The sequence below is a fragment of the Rissa tridactyla genome, chromosome 3 (assembly GCF_028500815.1).
Source record: "Rissa tridactyla isolate bRisTri1 chromosome 3, bRisTri1.patW.cur.20221130, whole genome shotgun sequence".
NCBI lineage: Eukaryota > Metazoa > Chordata > Aves > Charadriiformes > Laridae > Rissa > Rissa tridactyla.
The window spans coordinates 19,547,496-19,570,030 of record NC_071468.1 but is presented as its reverse complement, the minus strand read 5'-3'; the positions used below and the strand labels follow the sequence as shown (position 1 = coordinate 19,570,030).

At 50.6% G+C, this 22,535-nt stretch overlaps 2 protein-coding genes across 9 annotated transcripts in view; one reads left to right on the top strand and one right to left on the bottom strand.

Moving 5' to 3' along the window:
• WDPCP (WD repeat containing planar cell polarity effector) overlaps positions 1-13,878 on the top strand; it is a 156,788-nt gene extending 142,910 nt beyond the window's left edge. For all 8 annotated transcript variants that reach the window (XM_054194449.1, XM_054194454.1, XM_054194447.1 and 5 more), the window contains 3 exons: positions 5,915-6,015; positions 7,494-7,522; positions 13,683-13,878. In XM_054194449.1, the coding sequence (XP_054050424.1) occupies positions 5,915-6,015; positions 7,494-7,522; positions 13,683-13,733 (181 nt within the window). In that variant the 3' untranslated portion in view covers positions 13,734-13,878. The remainder of the gene's footprint in view (positions 1-5,914; positions 6,016-7,493; positions 7,523-13,682) is intronic.
• A 6,388-nt stretch (positions 13,879-20,266) lies between these two features.
• Positions 20,267-22,535, bottom strand: part of OTX1 (orthodenticle homeobox 1) — a 6,735-nt gene continuing 4,466 nt past the window's right edge. Inside the window, exons 2-4 of the mRNA XM_054194680.1 lie at positions 22,031-22,054; positions 21,779-21,930; positions 20,267-21,025 (exon numbers count right to left, since the gene is read on the bottom strand). Of these exons, the coding sequence (XP_054050655.1) occupies positions 20,267-21,025; positions 21,779-21,930; positions 22,031-22,054 (935 nt within the window). The remainder of the gene's footprint in view (positions 21,026-21,778; positions 21,931-22,030; positions 22,055-22,535) is intronic.

The following is a 22,535-nucleotide window of genomic DNA, read 5'->3' as shown; positions in this document are numbered from 1 at the left end:
TATTCTATTCTATTCTATTCTATTCTATTCTATTCTGCTCTATACTAGAGATTTGGCTGCCTAATCTGAGACATCAGCAGAGGACATAGTTTATAATGGGTAGATGGTTACGCAGCACTTGAGGAAATTTCTTTAGATCGATTCAACGTGTGAACCCAAAATTAAATCACATTTGCTTTCTGCTGCTTCAGTGAATTCACTCAAAAAATGGTGATGCCAACGCCTTACTAAAATGCAGTGAAGTTTATGAAATTGCAGCTGTATAGTGCTTACAGCTGAGCATCTTACTAAGTGCACAGCAACATTATTATTCTAACCGATTTCCCACATCACAAATTCATATCTGACATTTCCACTGTCCACTTCTTCCCAGCCTCCAACCACTACCTGCAGTTTCAAAATCAATAGGACACATTCTCCCTCCTGTAAAGGCCCTTCATTGTTCGTTAGCTTGGTCATTTTTTGTTTCGTTATTGACTTTCTCCATTTCTCATGCTGCTTAACGCTAGTCTTCAGTGTTTATGTATTCTGCTCACCAGTGAGATAAATGTACATCCTGAATCATTTCCTATTTATTTCTGAAGTCTTTCCCCTCAAGAAAAATAAAAGAAGAAAAATTCCATTTTTGTAATAGATTTACTACTATTCTTCTCTCTTCCCTAACCCCATGCACAATACAGCCTCCTGTCTTGTCCAAGTCACTTGAGCCGCGCTTTATATGTATTACTGTAGGCAACTTGTTGATTTACCTCCTCAGCATCATTTAAATCCGTGAGCTATTGTCTCTGAGGACTTGATCTGTAGTCTGGAGAGCAAGGTTTGTCTATAGCTTTTGTTTGCTTCATTCCCCTACATGCTGGCGTGTTGTGACTCCCTACAGCAGACACAGTCCTTTCTGGTGATGTGACAAGAGTCTGCTCGGATCTGGACTCCTGAGCGTTGCTCCCAGTTTCTCTTTCTGGATACTTGCCAGTGCTGATGGATCCTTTCTGCTGTTATCCATCACAACTCCCCGTTGGGTCACAGACCTGAGCCGAAGCAACCTTGAAGTTGGTCTAAGTTAACAGTTGAATCTGCTTTGAGAAGAGGATTGGGCCGGATGACCTCCAGAGCTCCCTTCCAATCTTCAATCAATCTGTTGATTGCAAGTCAAGCCTTGGTGTTCAGTGTCATTAGTCTTGCAGTAAAAACCCCACAACCTCATCTATACCAGTAAATTGCAAGTCAGACAAAGCCAGTAGCACTGCCCATGTGCACTTGTCCTGCATGAATTCATGTGTACATGGCAGTACTCCCTGGCTCCACCATCGCCAGGGTGGCAGTGATTCCCCTAATCTTTGTAATACACCATGACGGGACTTTGCAGGTGTTCAGCAAGAGCAGGACTTGACGGCTGCTCTTTCGTCTTTCCTGGAGTCTTCTGTTCAGCTGCCTTGGCTTTACATCTTTGTACCAGCTAGTCACACCAAATCCATGAACCTACATTACTGCATTTCTAACACTACCCCCCCATCAGACCCTGATATTCTTCCAAATCTATGTCTCATTTCTTTGTGGAAGTTTCTGGAAGCTTGTCTCTAGCATATACCTGGACTTCTTTCTTTCCTGTATTTCAGCTTTAACAGAACCTTTGCTTAGGGATAGCTGAGGCATACCTCATGAATTACACCTAGGCAGAAGCCCTGGGCACTCTGTGAAGGCTAACAGAAGACATTTCTGTTTAACTTACTTAATAAACCTTGTTACTGATACCCTTCAGGGAGCCTAACATCTGCATATGTGTAACAGAAGCCAAATGTTCAGGCTTCATGATTAACAAATCACTTCAATTAACTCTTCACATCCTCATCTCCTTTGCTGCCCTGCCTAACAAGGAAAGCCATAGCCTGGGATGGAGATGGGGACAGAAAAGTCTGGAACCAAAATGATCATTCATAAAAGAGTATCAAGGGTTTATTTCTCTGAGAACTTGTTATAGACAAAGTCTGGCTTCTCGTCTTAACAGTCAGAGAGCAGAGAACTTAGTTTGAGATTAAAGTATGTTTTACAGACAGGCAAAATTGGCTTAACTCCATGGCATTTTATGAAAGTAGCAATAGTGTGGCTGTCAGTGGAGAGCTGTGGTCAACTTTCTGAACTGCGCACACACACAGAGTAAGTTGTAGGCAATAAAGATATCAGGACAACACTCCAGATAGAGGCATTTTATTTGCTGCATTATTTCTTTCACTCTAACATGAACAGGACAGTTAAATACCACCAACAATGCACCGTTCCATGAATAATTTTACAAGACAAAGCTCTCATCTCTGGCTTACATTTGCCATTGACAATGGCCATTCTCTCCTTCCAAGTGTCAGATATGTTATAGTGTAGGCGTTCTTGTCCTCTCAGTATTCTTGGTACCTATTTATGGAAATGTTTTGATCAGCGTAACCCTTTTTGCTGCCTGTAAATGAAGAAAATAGTTTCAGAAGGTAGGGAGGCTGTTGTTCAGGGGACCAAGGTAGCATGCTCATTCTCTCAGCAATGTGTTAAAGGAACTGATTGACTCCCTGTGGGATAGCTTATTTCTGGATGAGTCAACTAGTGAGTGCCTGTGACCGTGCCAGAATCTGGCACGTACGAGTCAGCACAGAGCTATGGCTGCAGTCACTCCTCTGCCATTGACATTGGGAGCTGCGCTGTGGGTTTCCACCCCATCACAGTGTCATTCTGCTTCCTTATCATAACACATTGGGGGTTTAAGTATCTTGCATTTGTTGTTGCTGTCAGGATGTGTGTGAAGCTGGGTTGGGGGTTATGTTTTACCTTATTATCCATCTACCTGGTCCCCATCCCCTCAACCAGAACTACTATTTTAATTAGGATATCTCTTATTTTAAGACAAGTGATTAGGATAGAAGGCAAAAGCGTTTATCATTACAGTGATTTTTATCATAAAACTTTCCTGTTGCTTATGTACTTAAAAAGACACATATTTCTACAGCTCTTCAAGGTTTTTATTTAAGCTCAGAAGCACGTTTGTATATTTTGAATCTGTAGCATCACTGATCAAACCTCAGGAAGTGTTAAGAGAAAGCTGCATGACAGTCTTTCATATCTGTATGTGTTGGCTATTAAATCAGCATATAGAGAAAGAGAATTAGAGTTACCCACTGCATCCCCTTTTGAGTGTCATGTAAAAAAACCACGTTAAACAGATTTCTTACTCTTACTCCATTGTTTCGTGCAATTAAACAAAATAAGCATTCACCACTGTTACGGCATATCTGTTTATTCTTCCACCATCAATTATCTTTTTCAAAAGTCCTCTTTAACCAGGGAGCAGACCTGGTCTTAAAATAGCAGGAATATAGTCTGAGAAATACGGTCTGCCGCGGGTCCAGGCGTAATCCTACAAGCTGCTCTATCTGTCCTAGCAATTTTCGGTTCCAAAGTAACTCTGTTAAGAGGCATGCTGCGGAGATGTGGCGATGTAGTGTAGGAAGTTCATCGTGGAAGTGGGATCCAGCCGCTCAGCAGTGCTAATCCCACCCAGTCGCGGCAGCCTCCCTTCTCGTTCTTTGCCGTTGCTCAGCCGCAGTGAAGGCAACAGGAGCTTCCCAGGCATCGAGAACGTGGCAGTGGGCAAATATGTGTGGCTCTGTGCGAAGTTGCACTCTCAATTTGTACATCTGTAAAACTGAGATAATGCGTTACCAACTTCAAAGGGGTGTTGGGCAAATTAAATCAGTCAGTGTGCGTACAGCACCTTGAAAATACAAAATTAACCCTTATTAGCCCATAAGTACTCGAGATGCGTCAAGGTGTGCTGTATGGCTTCTTGATTCCAGACAAAGGTCCTCTTGATTAAATTAGATTGCTAATGTTTTAACGCGTTAGCACACTTGAAGAAAGAAAAGTTTGAAAAAGCAATTTGGCTTCGTCACATGAGCAGCGTGTATACTTAATGGAAATTTTTCCAGCATTCACAAAACAAAGAAAAATCAATAAAATGTCTGCCAACTGTTCCACTGAAAACATCTTATAATCTATAGCGCCGAGAATCCCGAGCCAAGATAAACCAGCGTTGCTGACAGAAAATACTGACAATTATTTTACATTGATTCAACTTGGCCCAGCCCAGACTGACCTTGTTTATTCATCTCAGTCTCTTAATTCATATTAACTTGGCATCAAAATGGGACATGTGGCATGTGGGCCGAAGACCCATTTTTGTGTCTTAGACTCAGATAAATGTAGCACATTGAGTACTTCCAGTGCCTTGAGCTTTTAGGTAGATTTATATGCATTAGACAGAACTGGTTAAGTTCCTTTTATCCCCGCTGGGCTTTTCATGTCTGTTGACTGTAAAACTAGAAGCTCGGGAGAAGTAACATCTTCTTCTAAGCCTTCGGATATACATGAAATCCTCCCAGTACTGGTCAATTTTAAAGACACGTCCAAAGAGGATGGAGGGGTTTAAGCTGTTTTAAAAACATAAAAATAGAAGGGTTATGGCAATTTGGCAGCCAAAAAAGCAATTTGCAGGTCTCGGCAGAATCCGAGGCTGTGTGTAAGAAAGCTGATCAAGACACTACGGAGGAGATAATGGGGTCGAAGAGCAAAAGAATCCCTCCGTTTTTGCAACCAGCATAATCTGGTCTCCAATGAAGTTTCTTAGTTTCTTTTGCTAAACCAATAAAGCTTAGCGTGATGGGAGAGTTGCATTACTGCAGCTTAAAAATGTCTCAGGAAAGCTGATGAGGAGACTTGCTTTGAGTTGCTTTACGGATGCCCAGCTGCTTGCATAGCTATCGCCCGACTGGTAGCGTGAAGACAAAGACGCAGGGAAAATCTGAGCTTTTTCTTTAATTATTTATGTTCTTGTCGGTAATAAAGGTCTTTTTATTTGTATTATCAAAGGTGAGTGAGATTTCGCACTGTGGCAGTTAACAAATTGGGAGATGCACAAAAGCATTCACGTTTTCATTCTCACAACTACGCTGCTGTCATATCTGAAAGCCACCCTCGAGTAAAACACCACTTGAGTCAAACGTGTCTATGTCCACGGAGGAGGAAAAGCCGCCCAAATGAGGAGAATCCCCCCAGAGGGGTTCCCACTTGGCCTGGCTCGAGGTGTCTAGTTTGTTTTTCTCTGTTCAACTCGTTCTTGCCGAGGGCAACGCTCCCTGGGACTTTGCCGGGCACTTGGCAGTTTGCAGATGGCAGGACGAGCGGTGAGTCGGCAAGCCGAGATAGCGCAAGATAACCTCCAAATTTCCAGTTCCACTGCCTTGGGAATGGATTGCCATTCCACACGCCTACATAAGCAGAGATTAATGATGAGTGAAGAAACCGAGACCATCAAAACCTAAAAAAAAAATAAAAATAAAATCCATCTGCATTTTCCATAACACATAGCTGGTGTTTTCCTCCCTGCATCTCACCTCCCAATTCATGACTTGGATTTCAGTGATGGAAGTGGTGTGGGGACAGGGTTTAACGGCAAAAATCCCAGAAAATCAGCGCTGCCTTTTGGGTCTGCCATCCTCCTCTCCCAGCATCCACCCCACCGCCTCCCTGCCCAGCTGCCGCCCTGCCAGGCAGCTGCTGCACGTCCCCAGCCTGTCCTGCTTAACAAAACCTTAATTGCTCCAAAAAACACCAGCGTTACACCACATCTTTGAATGACAGGACGGTGCTGGAGGGACTGCATGGCCAAATGCATGATCCTAGTGACGCTCAGTCAACAAACGTACTGGCACCTAATAAAAAAGAGCTACAGTTTGTAGCCAGGGAATTACACAGGCTGCTGTGTACTTGAAGAGATAGAAGACAAACGAAGCAGCTCTGGCTCTGCTCTGCAGCGTGTCCCCAACTCTTCAGTCCTTGTCCCTCCCCTCCCATCACTTCTGTTTTGTTTTCAAAGACCCACCAGGCGCAGACAGACAGAGGACACCAAGCGCAAGCCGGGAGCGGATGGTCCCACCACCTCCCCCGTGGAGAAACCTTTTTCCAGCAGCTGGGAAGGTAAGCAAACGAGTTGCTTTCGAATATGCACAAGGGGATGCTAGAAATACTGGTGATTGATACCTTGGAAAAGAACTTGGATCTAGGAAGAGAAATAAGGCAGTGGCATTGCAGCATGGGACTCAGCTACCTGCTCTTGCGACGTAGAATAAATTGCCTGATTGAATGAATCTCCTTGTCTTGCAGGGCTAGTCACAACCAAACAAAGACAGGCAAAGTGTTTATTAGTTTTGGTGGTTGTTGCTCTGTTACTCAGTGCACGATGGCCAGATCCTCCGGCAGCAGAGCCCCACCAGTTACGTGGCCTGTGAAGCAACGTTTTACACTGCTTCTGCAGAGGGTTCTGGAGCAAACAGACACAACCATCTTGCTTTGGCAGTATTCAGTATCTCCATCATAGCACATCGGAAGTCGTGCAATGGTATAATAGAGGAGTAGTCTGGCACGAGAAAGTCATGGTTAAAGAGTCGTCCTGTAAAGTCAGCCAGGCAGGGATATGTAAGAGTATTTGCACAAGGGGTGAGACAAGGATTTTTATCTTCTGCCTTGTCTGGGTGTCCCATCACTATACTGACAGGTCTGTAGGAAGTGAGCCAGTCTCCAGGCACGCTGACAGGGAAAGTCAAGGCGTAACTGCAGTTCTGATAGCCACGACTGAAACAGATGGTTTCAAACAAGCCAGCTCTGGGTGAGCTTCCACGTTACAGTAATGCTGAACTAGCAGCTTGCCACCATCGAAACGGGAAGGTCCTGCTTCCCCCTCACCACCTTCTTCCACCATTTATGGGATCACACAGGGGGCCACCAACATATTAATCCAAGAAAAAAAAATGATTATTTTTCTCCTGTGGGCTTTTGTCCATCCCCAGACCCAAATTGCATTGCTTGGGGATCAGAGGACACCACAGACGGCACCAAGCAAGGGGCAGAAGCACATTGCCTGCAGCAGGACTTCTTTTTGATGTTGGCAGCTGTTAATTCAGCTCAAGCTGTAACACGAAGCCTCATCCTCAAGCACCTCCAGCAGCAACCTGACAGCAAAACCCTCCCCAGACACAAGATGAGCTTCACCACCCTACAGCTACAGGTAGAGAGGTGTGCTGCAGCCACGGCTCCCTCCAACACATACATCCCACTCCTGCAATGGCTCCGCACCGAGTCAGGATGATGCGGGAGCCCCGATTCATCACTGGCCTCAGGTCTCCACACTGCCCTATCCACAAAAATCATGGTTGCTTTGGCTTGGTGTAGCGTTTGAGGGAATATATGTATCCTACATGTATAGACTTGAATAAGCAATATATTAAACATTTTAATTCAGCCATTGAATAACAGGATATAATATAGCTGTGTCCTATCAAAAAATGAAAGAGTTACCTAATACCATACCCTTGTTTGTTTGGGTTTTTTAGTGAGTTCAACGGAATGTAAATAACATGGTGATCTTTTCTTTTCTTTTCTTTTCTTTTTTTTTGAAGGAAATTTGAGAGCAGTTCCTTCAGAGCAGGTAACGCATTTCTGATTTATTTTTTTATTTCTGCTTATTATTATTTACTCTATTTTGCAGCTTCCTGAAACTCCCCGAGCCTGTCCCTGCAAGCTGTCTGCCTGCAGGGCTCTCGCTGAAATTGGTAGAAATATTCCTATACCCGCTGCTAGAGCGGGGCTTCGTCTGCGGCTTTGAATTGAGCGCTGCGCATAAAAAGTAAAAAATTATTATTATCGGGTGCCTGCTGGATGGGACCTAAGAAAGAACTTATTGTCCTCCATCCATGTTCGTCTTACACGAACTAGCTGGCACTCGTATTGGCGCTTTCAAGAGCGAGACCACAGTAAGGAGGAGTGAAATACTACCCTATGGTTTCATGATTGCTCTAAGCTGATTTAACTGCAAGGTGCTGCCAAAAAAGGTGGACCATCCCTTCCCCCACCACCAGCCTCTGATCCTATGTCTTCCTCCCTCTCCCGCGCTGGCTTGGGCGCTCGCGCCCTTCCACCCCGCAAGAAGCTCACTGGAGCAGGAGAAGAGGAGAAGACCTCCACATGGGCAGGGAGACCCTACCCCGTCCCCCAAAATCCATCAGCTCTGCCCGTCTTCCCTGGGGACCTTCCCTCCCGGCCTGGTTTCGTGCCCCAGGTGGTTGGGTGTCAGTGGGGGTGCGTATAGAGCACATACGTAGGGCGATCCTGTCTCCAGAGCTGATGAGTCAGCAGCATGCAGCACCAACACAGCCCTACTTTAAAGGAAAAAATAAATAAAATAAAATAAAAGCTGTCTCGCAGCAGCATGAATAAAGGCACAAGAGTGCCTGTATTTTAGATTCCTCCCAATTAGTTCTTGTTGAAACTTCTATTTTTGAGGCCAAAGTAGTCAATGTTTGGCCTCGGTACAAACAGATCATTAAAAAAAAAAAAGAAAGGAAATGCTTCAACCTCCCAGTGGAGCAGGATGGCACTTACTTATTTCTTTCATTACAAAACCAGCCCGTGCCAAGTAAAATCGTGCTCTAAGAGCTGTTCTACCAGTCCCGAAGTGCTGGAGAACAACACGCACCGGCCCCACCTCTGCAGCCTCCCGCCACCCCCTGCGCATTTCCCCTGGGTGGAGGATGGGGAAAGGCTGGGGAGCAGGTGACAGAGTTCACCGCACTGGGGTTGCGCTGGTGGGACATCCCCCTACTCAAAAGGTGGCCTTTGGATGGCTTTGGTGGCCTCAGGATGCAGAGTAAAGTGAAATACAGCAGTGGTGACGGTCTGGAGGCACTGGTGGGATTTCTGGGTTTGCAGCTGGGCCATCCAGCAGTTAACTTCTACTTCCCCAAGCTGTGTGTAGAATGCTTCTTGCCCCCACATAAGCGGCTGAATTAATAAACTGAGAAGTTCATTTGAAAGCTCTGGACTATCACAATAAAAGCCACGAGCACAAACTCTGCGTAATGGGAGTGATACAGGGAACAAAACTTTGCCATCACGTCATTAAGGACTTACACAAGGGAGCAGTTGGAGCATCCTTTGGTTCCAAAAAGTTCCTGTGACTGAGCTAAAAGCTGGTGGGTGAAAGTGTGACCTTTGCGTCCCCAGTGGAGGTGCCCTGATTTCCCCACGCATCGCAGAGCTGCTTGTACACGGGAAAATGGGGCACCTCCACCCTTGCTGAGCCGCTCTGGTTCTCACGGGACCGAGGGAAGGGAGGCATCAGCTCTGACGAGTGCTTTGGATGCAGAGGGAAACGACTTGCTGGGTAAGGGGGAGCCTGTTGTGCACACCAGGTTTTTTGGAGCAGGAAAGCCAGCCATCCACGCAACGTTTAACTTTGCACTTCTGGGAATATGTTTCTAACACTGTGTTCTGCCCTGACTTTTAATGGCATATGGAAATGTGGAAGTCTTGCAGCAATTGGGTACCAACCAGCACCCAGCAAATCAAAGTAGCTCCTTTCTAGCTGGACTGACCTCTGGCTTTCGTTCAACCCATCCCAAACCCAACCCAAACCCACCATCAGCAGCAGCTCTACACCCAGACACTGACACAAGCCTGACACCAGCATTTTGATGGACAGCCCGTCCTCAAGGTCCCCCTTTCACCCTCCTGCTCCCCCAAGGCTGGCATCCCTCCACCACCCACACGTTGCTTCAGAGGGAGCCCTCACAATACCGGGCTCAGTGCCATGGAAGGGGAGCACACCCAAAACCCAGCCCTTCTTGCACAGTCAATTCTGCAGGAAGATCTCTGCAGCTGTGAGCTGGAGGATTTTCTTTGTCCCCTTCACCAGTTTGTTGTCAAAAGACTGAAGCCAAAAGTGACGCACCCCCAGTGCAAATGGCCATGGAGGCCTCGCGGGGATGTATCCAACACGGACCCTGTCTTTTGTAGGTGCATCACAACGCGCGTCTTCCTTGCTTGCTGCTGCTCTCAGCTATGAGGAAGCTTCTCCTCCCTGAAACTGTAAAGATCGTGCAACAAAATGTTCCCAGTCACCTGCCAGAGCAGCTGGCTGTCACACAGCCAAACAACGCTCAAGCAGTTGAACAAGATTTGTTTTCTAGAGGAAAGCCTTAGCCCCACAGCATGCAAGAGGCAGCTCAGAGGCAGGACTGTGCTACTGCAGGGGCTGCCAGCATCCCCCGACCCAGCAGTGCCAGTGGCTTTGCACTAGCAGAGGGCACATGTGTCCCCACTGCAGCCCTTTGGTGCATGGGTGATGATGGGTCAGGGCTGGACGGACCACCACGGTGGTCTCAGCTGGCAGGTAGGACAAATGCCGAGCTGGTTTGGGACTGGCAGTGGCCAGAGGATCCTATCACTGGGGAAAAAGGTGGGGATGGCATAGGTAGATGCCGGAGGAGCGAAGGTGAGATGCAGTTTTTCTTGCCCTGTTCATGGCTCAGTAGGGTACGGGTCTTCAACCAGCAGGGGAGAAGCAAATGAGAAGTGGGCATCCCATCCACAATATTTGGTGGGGTCAGGATTTGGTGTTCATTTTCAGTCCTGTCTTCCAGGAAAGGCTGGAGATGGGTTGGAGATAGCCTTGAGAGCCATGCTGCTGGAGACCCAGCCTATTCTTGCTGCTTTGAGCAGGGTGATCTCCAGAGGTCTCTCCTGGCCTGAGTTATTCTGGGATTGGGTAATCTTGAGGAAACTCTGTAGGCTGGGTCTCCATTTAGCAGCACCCAGCCTTAGATAAGCAAAACTAAGCCTCTAAACAGCCTGGTCACCAACCTTGGTACAAATTAGACCCTTCAGAAAATGTGAATCTCAACTGCTCTACTGTTTCTGGACTGGAGACTGATCTCTTCATCACTTGAGATGCTGAAGCCAGTGGTGCCTTATGGCTACCAAATGATTGTTCTAATATAGTATCGCGTAGCTAAATGCCTACCAGCCAGAAAGGTTTTGTATGATGCTATCCAAGGGAAACAAGGCATTTCCAGTGAAAGGGAGCAGTACCTATAGATCCTCACAACAGGCATGTTCTTCCATGTAGCCATTCCTGCAGCCTGGAATCGGGTGGTCTCCGCCTGAAAAAACAGGTGTTTAAAATAATTCCTTGTGGCTCCTTCATTTATTCCACTCTCTCCTACTCTTGTCCTTTCCCACCTTCATCCAGCCCTTGAGAGTAATCCCCAGGAGAAAAAGCGTAGCCTCCTGGGAGCAATACGGTAGCACAGGGAAGAGGTTTCTCTGTATTTCCCGCTCCAGGAGACTAAAGGGATCCTCCGTTCTGCCTCAGACCTGAGGAGACGGAGAAACCACTGCCTCCATCCTGCTATCCCTGCAGGTCCAAGGTGGCTTAGTGGCTTTTCAATTACAGGGTGTGCCTTCCCGTACTGCTCCTCCCTTTGCCTGCTGGAGCAGGACCACATCATTACCATGCAAAGCCCCACAATCTGAACTCTCCAGGGCACAAGTGGATGCTCTCCTGTCAGGATATTCATGTTTTCCTGCTCTGGATGACTAGCTGCTCATTACCATAGGCAGCAGCGCTACAACACTGGCTTCTCCCGTTCTTGGACAGCCCTCTCCCTGCGCTATGAAAATCAGCTCTCAAATTATTACGGCTTCTTTTATTGCCGGGCTGCTACATCCGAAAAGATGCAGATGTCAGAAGAGAGTTCCAGTCATTATCGCTCCTCAGCCTTTGATGAACTTTAAGCACCTCTACAAGCTTGATGCCACATCACAGACTTCCCACGCGACACAGCCAAGTCTGCTCTAGTGTGACCAGAGAGGTTTGCAAATAGTTTTTTTTTTAAAAAGTATTTTTTAAAAAAGCAGCTGGGTAGATCTGCAGAGCTGGATTCTCATTAAACTCCCCAGACAGAGGCACAAATCACAAATCACAAAACCCAGGTCAGATACCTATCTGATGCACTCAAGACCCTGAGCCTTGAACAGCAGGCACCTACCCAAGCAACCTTCAACTCTAAATGGTAAAACATGATGCGTTGAGATTTTTTTTCTCCAGCCTGCATTCACCTTCCCACCTATTCCCTTGGCCCCCAGAGCAAGCGCCAGCAGAAACCCCTCTGCATCACTCAGTGGCATGGCTCTAGGGGAAAAAAAAGCCACCCCTTATCTTCAGCTGCTGATGCTCCAAGATTTTACTGCTGTGGGTCCCTTGCAAAAAAACTCTTTTGGTTTTTTTTGGAACCTCCAACAAATGCCATTTGGAGAGCAAGGAGAGCCCACAGAAAGCCTGCAGCCACCCACAACCCAAGGCACACACACACAGCCCCCCATGAGGGCTGCTGCTGAGTAAGGCAACTCATAACCTCCCTGAAGACACCTGCCTAAGCCACAGTCTGGGCAGTGCTTCGAGTTTCAACACTGGAATAACCCAGTGGGGTTCACATGGGACATTGGGAACGCTTTCTTGTCATCTTCAGATCGCCTCTGAGAATGAACAGGGGATCATATGGTGGCAGGGCCACCTCCTGCCATCTCCAGGGAAGGGAAGTGCCAAGAGACGGGCTGGGCTGTAAACCAAACTCAATGTCTGTACCGTGCTTGGTTTGAGCTGTCACACTGAGGTTGTACATAGGTTGCTGAGGTTGTAGGTAGGAGGTTGTACACAGGAACGCTGTTTCAGAGGGTGATTTCTATCTCTGTGGTGAAATGCACATGCCATGAGATGGAGCTGCTGCTCTGGTAAAGGTTGCTTATGAAGCTGCAAGAGTTACGGGAATGATTTTTTTTTCCCTCTTTCCTGAAGTCAAGGAGCACTCACATGAGCCCTGTCCGCCCCAGACAGTGCTCCCGCAGCCTGACACGGCCCTGACGGCCACCTCCTGGGGCCGAGCCCACCCCCCTTCCCACACCAGCCATCCTGTCTTGCCCTCCAAGACTCACGTTGCCCTTTGTTTTCAGCTCCACACCTAGTTTTTTTTCTTTGCCTGGTGAAGGACTGGCTACTCATCTGTAATTCAAAAGAAAGCAATGACTCACTAGACGACAGCACTTTCCAGGGCAAAGTATTTCATGTGTTTCACGGGCACGTTAGTCCATGTTATGAAATAACCTCTACTTGTGGCACATATCTGTCCCATCCTCCTGTCCTTTGCTAAACCAGAGGGCTGGTGTTTCCACCCTGGGATTTGTGCTTAAATCACATATTTGCGTTGTATGAGGAATGCAAAATGCCGTCCCGCGCATAACTTTGAAAACCTCTCTACCCACTGGTGTTAACCCAGCCTCGTGGTGTTCGCAGTACGTTTTAATTAAAAGGTAGCAAAAATCTAAAGGTTTGCTTTTGCCGATAAGCTTCCAGGCACCGGGAAGGGGGCTCAAAGACTGACGGAGCCTCAGCTCCCAGCCCCTTGCATCCTAAGCCCGTGTCCAGCACAGGGGACGCCGGGAGCTGGTTCCCACCCCTTCACATCCCAGCCCCGTGTCCAGCACAGGGGACGCCGGGAGCTGTCACTGGAGTTGCAGCCCCTGGTTTCCCCAAGAGCAGCTGGGGATGGGGGTTGCAAAGGGGCTTAAAAAAAAAGGGGAGAAGTGCCTCACCTTGCATGACAAGGCAGCTTTAGGGCTGCGTCCTCCATTCCCAGGCCAAACTGGGACAGAGTCTGCCATTGTCTTTTCTCCCGGGGTTGGGACGGTGTTTTCCATGACCATGCAAGGTGTCCATCCCTCATTGCCTGATCCTGCCTCTTACCTCTCCGCAGGAGACCAGAGACAGCGGGTCTCTCAAAGTCGTGCACTTCGGGATGGTGTGACCGAGCATGGGACCCCCTTCGCTGCCAGAGCAAAGAAAGCGAAACCTCACCGAGTTGGCCAAGTTCACAGAAAGTCCTTCAGCGAACTTCCAGATGCCCCTGGATCCGGCCGCCAGCAGAAGACAAAGTGCTTAGAAAAAGTGTTGCCCTTACACCTCTGAATGATTTCTGAGTTAACACGAACGTGTTCAGGCACCAACTGCCCTGCGTTTGCTTATGGAGGGCAATTTGGTGACATTTTCATCGTGTCATTCAAAGACACAAGTAATTGCGGATCCCCATTTACAGTACAAACAATGCTGAAAAATTTTGGGGGGTGGGGGTTCTTGGACGAATCCATAAACTTCTCAGGAGAAAGTCCGTAATTCTCTATGCATTATATATTTTAACAATCTTCACTTGGAAGCAGATTTGAATTTCCACTCAAGGCTCTGAAAACCGTCCTATTGAGATACCAGCAGATAAAATCTTCACTCAGGATACCTCTGTGAAAGAGCAGCCTTTCACAGTCAGCAGCATTTTTCGAAGAATGCTCTCAATTTTCATATCTAGATATATCATCTTAGTTGAATAACCATTATTTTGCCTTGAAAAAAAAGACGCGGAGCCTCTTAAACATCATTCCATTGGAGTCCAGATTTTAATCTGCCTCCTCTAACCACCAAGAGAAAATGCACTGAGAAGGTAACATAACCTGTTTCAGCCCTCTGGTTTTTTTTCTGACGGGGAAGAGAGGGATGAGCATGGTTGTGGGGCTTTCTTCCCACCATTTGATCGGGCGCAGAGTGTATGGACGCAGATTTTTTTTTTTTGTGCTCTGCCGTAGGCACGGTTCTGGGTTAAGCTGGAGCTTTTTTGGGAGCGCTGGGTGGTCATGACCCAAAGCCAGCGAGCTTCTTGAAGTGGGTTTTGTACGACAAACAAATTTGTACAATGAATGGACTGAAAATAAAAGTTTAGCTGCAAAAAACAAACAAACAAAAAAAGCAAACTACCAAACCAAGCCATTAGAAGTATTTTATTAACAAAGATTCTGTGTTTACCCAAATAAAATATTTGTGCTCACGGTCAGTCAGCCATTTTCCCCTTCCAGCACAAATCCTGCTGGTTTTCTGCTGCATGATGGGCCATTTTCATCGCACCGGAAAAACTCCCAACCCATTTCGGTACTTTATCGGCGCCTTCCTGTGTGTCTGTTGGAAGGAGGCTTTTTATCCTTACGGTTTGAAGGGAGCACACGGTCTACGACGCCTAGGGTTGGGGTTTTTTTTGTATGCTCAAGGGGGAAAAAAATTAATAAAGAGAGCTTTGAAACAGAGCGGGCTGCTGCATCGCCTCCCCGTGCGGAGCTGTGCCTGTGACGGCTGCGCTTGGAGGGGAGCGCACCTATAATGTTCGTATTCATATTTCATTTCCGACACACACGCGGCGCAAGGACGGACGGCGGCGTCCGGGCCCCCGCTCTGCCTGAGACACTGCGATGCGTTGGTTCGCCGTACAGCTATTCTGCTGAATTGCAGCCATATTTCTGTCAGTACAAGTGATGGTCTATATGAGGGATTAATCTGACACCAGACAGTGATTCTTAATCCTTCGGTATATCATAATCTATTTACTTTGCATGCTAAGAGGATTTCAGCTTAAAAATATACAGGAAGTGATACTAGAAATGTACATAAGATCCCCAGTGCCGTTTCCTAAAATCACAGTTTTTCATTAAAAAAAAAAAATCCTCTCATGGCTTTCTTGGAAAAGTCCTGTCTGCCCTGGAAAAAAAAAAAAAAAAAAAAAGTGTTGAATAGGGATTTAACTGGAACTGGGCATATGTTTTCCTTTAGGCTTCAGCCCTCTGACCATTTTCGCCCGCCTCCTTCCCCGCAGCTTTTTGTGCTCACCCCTGCGACATGAAAGAAGAGCTCCCCAGTACAGCAGGTTCCTCGGCTGGGAGTTACACCGGCAGACTTTTTTTTTTTATCGACAAATTCAAAACAGGTTTGGAACCGATGCGGGCTTTTTATGTGCATTAATTGCTGCCCGAAGTGCGTGAATTAGCAGTGACTGGCTAACGTGGAGGTCAGTGCAGGGACAGCCACAAATGGTGGGGTGCGGCGGCTCCTCATTACAGCTGTAATCAATCATCTCGTCTCTTTGTGCTCTGCCAGAAAGGGTGTCCTCGGAATAACTGTAATAAGCCATGTTAGGGTGCTATATGTCTCCTGAAATTGCTAATGGTAGAATTTATAATTTTTTTTAGTAATTTAATTCATGCTGGGATGTAGCGCTTTCGGATCCCCGAAGCACATCCTGCACCCAAGCCGGCTGTTGGCCACCCCGGCTGGCATCAACCCTGCCCGGCCTCTGCCCACCGCTGTGTGGCCGGGTACCACTCGGGGCGGTGGGATCATCACCCCTCACAGCTCCCCACCACAAAAAATAAAATAATAAAAAGCTTTCCAAAAAAAAAAGCTTTTCAAAAAAGCACGGCTTTCCACTTCACTCAGAGCGAATACTCTGATAATGGCGAATAGATCATCAATTATTTCAGGCCCGTGATGCACCGAGCAGAAAAACTAACGGCATCCCAAGCTGGGTAATATTCTCCCCCCTCTGCCCCTCTTCCCCCACCCCACCCCCAAGTGTTGGCCCTTGACTTACAGGCAGGGAAGCCTTTGGAGCAGGCACCGGCGTGTGGAGGCAGCTGCCGGCACTCGGGTGAGAGGCAGGAGCTTCGTCGGGCCGTGCCGGGTAACCCGGCATCTCGGCACCGGCCCCTGGGCCACCGGCAGCACCGCGGTCTGGCAGCAAATGCTATTTAAAAAAATAATAAAATAATAAAAAAAAAATTAAATACTAATAGTAACCGTGCACCCAGCAGCCTTCTCGCTTGAGGTGTGAGGCTCCCGGGTGGCTGTTTCACAACCGGGCTGCCCAAAACAACATGAAAAGCCCTGTGATCCCGCCGGCGCCTGCTCCCGGAGCCGGGCAGCAGGCAGGGTGCCGCGGTGCCTGCCAAGACTTGTGCTGGGGGCGGCAGCGCCGCGGGGAAGCCCACGGTGGGAGATGTTTTCTCGGGTGAAATGGAAAAAGGGGGGAGGGGGGTGGGTGCAAACCCTGGCAGGACCCTCCCCATCCCGGTGTTCCCCCACCGGTGGGTGCAAGTCGCATCTTGCCCACCCCCGCTGGCACCCACCCATGGGCGGCAGAGGGAGGACGAGGCCTGACCACACCGGGCTGGCCGGCGGGCAATGCGCTGGTTTGTCACCATGACATTCTTCCAGGGGGTTTCTACCCAATACGAGAAAAAAAAAAACACAACACAACACAACACAATTTTATAATTTTAGTTGTTTTCCAGCAAACTAGCAGTTCCCACTCGAGTTGTGCACGTCGACCTTTGAAGAAACTCCAGGGCTGGGAGACATACAACAAAAAATAACCCAAAAATGAAGCCAAGCATTGAGGGCAAAACCACTATTTGATGTGATCAGGAAAAGCTCTCTGCGAGCAGCCCCGCTGCCTTGCACGAGCCAGGCAGGAAAACGCCCACAGCCCGCATTGCGGCGTGGGGGATGCTGGAGATGCCACCAGCCTGCAGCACCAGGCACCCAAATTGGAGAGGGTTCCCCTGGGGGGACACGGGCACCCCGCAGAGACATCAACCTGGGATCCCGCTACACCATGGGGCGTTGGATGAAGAGGTTTAGGACCATATCACCGAAACCAAGGGAGCAAAGTTTAAGCTCTCCTCTTGTCTGCACCTCTCAGCAGTGCTGATTTACTGAGTTACGATGGAACACAATTTTTAAGGAAATGAAATGTGTGTAATTTATGTTTAAAGATGATGGGGGGGGAGGGTATAGACCTGCTGGCTGCTGTTGCATGGATGCTCACTACATCTCGGGGGGGAAACTTTGGTTCACTTTGTGCCCAGCGCAGATTTATTTCTTTCACAGCTCCAGGAGGGCTGTGATAACTTTGTCCCTTCAAAAAAAGAGCTTGGGGAACACATAGGCTGGTGGCTCCCACCCCCCAGCACGCGTGGCCCACGCTCAAAGTGCCTGTACAGCCACCCTTTGGTGCGATGACTGCCTCGCTACTGCTTGCAGAATAGAACGATTATTTTATATAGATAGATAGATAGATATAAAAATTCTTACATATATATACTTAAGTATATCTTTTTTTATATATATATATATTTTTATATATATATATGCAGTGAAGGAGCCAACAAGGAAAACAGCCTTTAAAGAAAGAAAAGAAATCCCCTAAAATCAACTCAGCTGCACCCGTCCCCTCCCATCTCTCCCTGCTGCAGGGTGCGGGTGCTGGAGGCCATCGGCCGTGACCCTGGAAGGACACACGGGGCTTGTGCCGGTGGCCCCAGGGGCTGGCCCCCGCTGGTGTTCCCGCTGCAGCCCATTCCCCAGCAGCCGCAGCACACTGCCGGCCCCATTGACACCCCACTGGGATGCTGGGGGGGAGGGACAGGGAGGTGCAAACACACCCCCCCTCCCAGAGCAGCCGCCTGGAGCACACCGGTGTGACACCTCTCACCCCCCACGGTCCCTGCTGCCCCAGGGGTGCTTGGGGACAGCATGGCATGGCCCTGGGCTGCACCAGGCACTGCTGCAAGGCCACAGGAGGGGAATTCGGGGATGCCACCCCCCCCCCAACACACACCCCCGCCAAGCTCCGAACCACCAGTGCACCTATGCCCCAAGCCAGGGAGCAGCGGTGGTGGCCCCTCGGGAGTGGGAACAGCCCCCAGCACCACTGGGCAGCCTCTGGGGAAAAAAAAGTAAAGAGGGGGAGACTGTCAAGAGACATAATTAGAAATAATTCATCCCCCCATTTCCCGTCCTGTGCCGGCTGCGGAGGGAAACACGGTGCGCCAGGGCTGGAAGCCGGGTGCTGAGCATCCCTCCCCGTGCAGGAGGGCCGAGGGCTGCCTGCCTACATCTGGGGGGCACCTTGCACCCCCCAGCCCTGCCTAGGGTTGGGGGGGGGGGAAGTCTGTGGCCCACCCCAGCAGGTGCTGTTTTGGCCAGTGTTCGCCCATTGCACGAGTCCCGCCAGCACCGCGGTGCAGCAATAAATCAGTAACCAATTAACAGCATCAATTAACATAAAAGCGGGTCCCCAGCCCACATTCGCAGCGGCGGCCGTGGTGGGTCCCCCTCCACAGCACTCACAAACTCATCACATCCCCCACAATCCTGCTGGGATCCCCCCGGGAAGCCTTTCCCAGTGCCGCACTCCCCCCACGGAAGTTCCCTGGGGAAGAGGAGGCGGCGGGGGACGGGGAGGGGGAGGAAGGAGGACAGGACACCACCGCGTTTATTAGTTTGGATTTTATTGGGGTGGGGGGAAGAAGGACTAGGGGGGTGCGGGGCTTTGCCTTACAGTTGAAGGGGGAAGTGTGGGGTTACGGCATCAAAAATCACACATACACTGTCCCTCTCCCCCTGCGGGAAAGGCAGCCGGGCACAGCGGGCTGCAGCCCAGACCCGCGACAACGCACCGACCCACGGAAGGGGCTAAAAAAAAAAAAAAAAGAAAAACCAAACCAAACCAAACAACACACCCCCAAAAAGTCACATGCCCCCCTAAGCCTGAAGCAGAGCTGCTTTCCCCTGCATCCCTCCACCCCCAAAAAATAAACCAAAACTTTTTTTTTCTGCTTTTCTTTTTCTTTCCTTTTTATTTTTTTTTTTATTTTTTTTTTTTCCAAAAGTTTTGGGTTTTTTGGTCTGCACGTTGTGGATCAGGTGGGCACCCCTTCCCTCCCCTCCGGGCACCCCCCCATCCCCGGGCTGCTGCCCCCCCAACCCCACTACCCTGGCCCCAGCCCCGCGGCGGCACGGCTGAGCTCACGCTGAGCCCTCGAGGATGGACGGAGGCCGCAAAACAGGGAAAGATTCGTTTTGGGGGTGGGGGGGGGGAAAGGGGATTAAAATAAAAAAAAAAAATTTTTTTTTTTAAAGTTCTGTTCCATGTTAGAATCTAGAGAAATGCCAACCCAACAGCATCAACTAAAAATAATCACGGTCACTGGAACGGACCTAGTATTTACATCGTTCCCGCCGCTCCCAGCGGCAAGAGGCTGTACAGGACCGGTGAACTGGGGGCTCCCGCACCCGGGGAGGGGGGTGAGGGTCCCTGCGTGAAGTTGGGGGGGCACCGGCAGGGCAGGAGCCAGCCTGCGCCTCTGCCCGGAGGTGGGGGCAGCAGGGGAGACGCTAGGCATTTTATTTTACTTTTTTTTTTTTTTTTTTTTAAACTCCTCTTCTGTTGCGTTTTAAAAAAATAATAATTATAATAAACCCGCTGGAGGGGCGCAGGAAGCAAATAAATATCAGTCAGTAGAGATGGGGGTGGTAGGACACCCCCCCAGGGCATCGCCACTGCTAACGAAGAGGGAGGAGAAGGAGGAGGAGGAGGAAGAATTGGAGTCCTGCCCCGAAGGCGGCGGGGAGACCCAGGGCGGGGGGTCTGTGGTGGCTGGGGGGGGACGGACGGCGGTCAGCCCCTCACAAGACCTGGAAGCGCCAGGACGCCTGGTCCTTGTAGTCGAGGCAGTCGGGGGAGTTGAAGTTGAGCTTCCAGGAGGCAGCGGCGGCAGCGGCGGGCTCCTTGTAGTCCAGGCAGTCGGAGGAGTTGAAGGGCAGCGCGGTGCCGCCGTAGCCCTGGTGGTGGTGGTGATGGTGATGATGGTGGTGGTGGCCCGAGCTCTGGCTCAGCGGGTGGTGGTGGTGGTGGCCAGGCACCGAGGAGGGCCCCATGGGGCTGAGCTGGTGGGGATGGTGGTGGGAGTGCATGGGTGCCAGGTAGGAGCTGCAATCCACGCCCCCGAAATAGGATGAGGAGGGAGGCGCGGGGTAACCCTGCCCGTACCCCCCGCCTTGGCCGTAGGAGACGGGGTAGCTGGCGGAGGCGGCAGCGGCGGCGGGGCCGGCCCGTTGCATGCAGGACGCGGCGGCCGGCGGCAAGGGCTCGGGCACCGTCACCCCCGCCGGCGCCGCGCCAGGAGAGATGGAAGCTGGGCTCCAGATGGATGACGCCGGGGTGCTGAGAGACGCCGGGGCACCCGCCGGGGCAGATGAGGCCGAGCTGGAGGAGGAAGAGGAGGCCGAGCTGGAGGCCGCTGCCGGCGGCGTGAACTGCCCGCTGCTCTCCGAACCTGAGCTCTCACGAGCCGGCGAGGATTTCTTCTTGGCCGGACGGCTCTTGGCCCCACCGCCGCTCTGCTGCTGCTGCCGGCACTTGGCACGGCGGTTCTTGAACCAGACCTGGGGGGAGAAAACAGGGGGCAGGAGGATGAGCAGTGGGGCAAGGAGGGGAGGTGGAATGAGGGGGGGGGGGGGGGTTCGCCACTCACCCCCCCACCCCCTCCTCACCCCAGGAGCACCCAACCAACCTCACCCCGGCACCAGTTCTCCCAGCACCCACGCCCAGCCATTAGCACCGCACACCCCCGCATCCCCCCCCCAAAAAAAAAAAAAAAAACCAAAAAAAAACCAAAAAAACAACAACAAAAAACCCGCCCTGTCTGGCACCCAGGCCACCCCCCATCCCGCCCCAAGCGAAGATGCCTGGGGCCAAGCGGCTGGGGTGTCCCAGCTTGTGCATGTCCCCGGCGCAGTGACAAAATATGGTTTTGGGGGACAGATCCTGAGTGGGGTTCTGCCTGTGAATCCCACCCCACTGGGCACCATCGCCGGGGGGGCAGTGCCAGAGGGAGCCCCCCTGGGAAGCAGCCGGGTAGCAGGGCTGCTGCACCCTAGGGCAGGTGGAGGGGGACAAAAAAAAAAAAAATTAATAAAAATAAAATTAACAAAAGAGAATAAAAAGGAAAAATAAAAGTCCCCCTTTGCCCTGATGCCACCACGGCGGGACGGCCAAGCAGCTGGGAGCCCCCAGGCAAGATGGACGTGTGTGGATGAAGAGCCGGGTCTGAATCATGCGAGCGGTGCCGGGGTGCCCCCGCATCCCCCCCCCCCCGACCCGTGAGGGTGCAGGATCTCCCCGCGCAGGTCCGGTACCTGGACTCGGGATTCGGGCAGGTTGATCTTCAGGGCGACCTCCTCCCGCATGAAGATGTCGGGGTAGCGGGTCTTGGCGAAGAGTGCCTCCAGCACGTCCAGCTGCGAGCGGGTGAAGGTGGTGCGCTCCCGCCGCTGCTTCCGCGGGGTGGCTGGGGGCGAGCACCGCCACGCCGGTCACAACCGGGTCCCCCCCACACCTCCCGCACCCCTCAGCACGGCGGGAACCCCGGCAACCCCCGGGGCAGGGGCCTGCAAAGCATCCCCCCTGTCCCTCTGAGCCCAAAGAGCGGCGGTGGTCCCCACACAACCCAGCCGGGCAGTGACACCACCCCCCCACCCCCCCCCCGGGCAGGACCCTGTCCTGCTGCGGGCAGGATGAGGGGCACAGGGCTGGGGAAGGGTCAGGCCTGGCCCCGGCGGGAGCAGCGCAGAGATTTCGTTGTGTCGAAATAGATCGACCTTTTTTATTTTATTATTAAAGCTTTTTTAGCCTTAAAAATCCCTGTGGGAATGAAGAAACCCCAAGGATGGGGGGAATTCACCTAGAACTGGCGCTGTCCCCCCACCCCAGGCTGCGGGCAAAGGGGGGTACCCACCCCACAGCCCACCCCAAATTGTGTGGCCCCACGGGCTCCTCAAACCCGCACGGGACGGAGCTTTTTTCCCCTCCACTTGCTGACGGGCACCCACCGGAGTGCGAGTGGGTGATGGCGGGGATGGGGGGGGTCGCGGAACAAGGCACTCACCCGGGTAC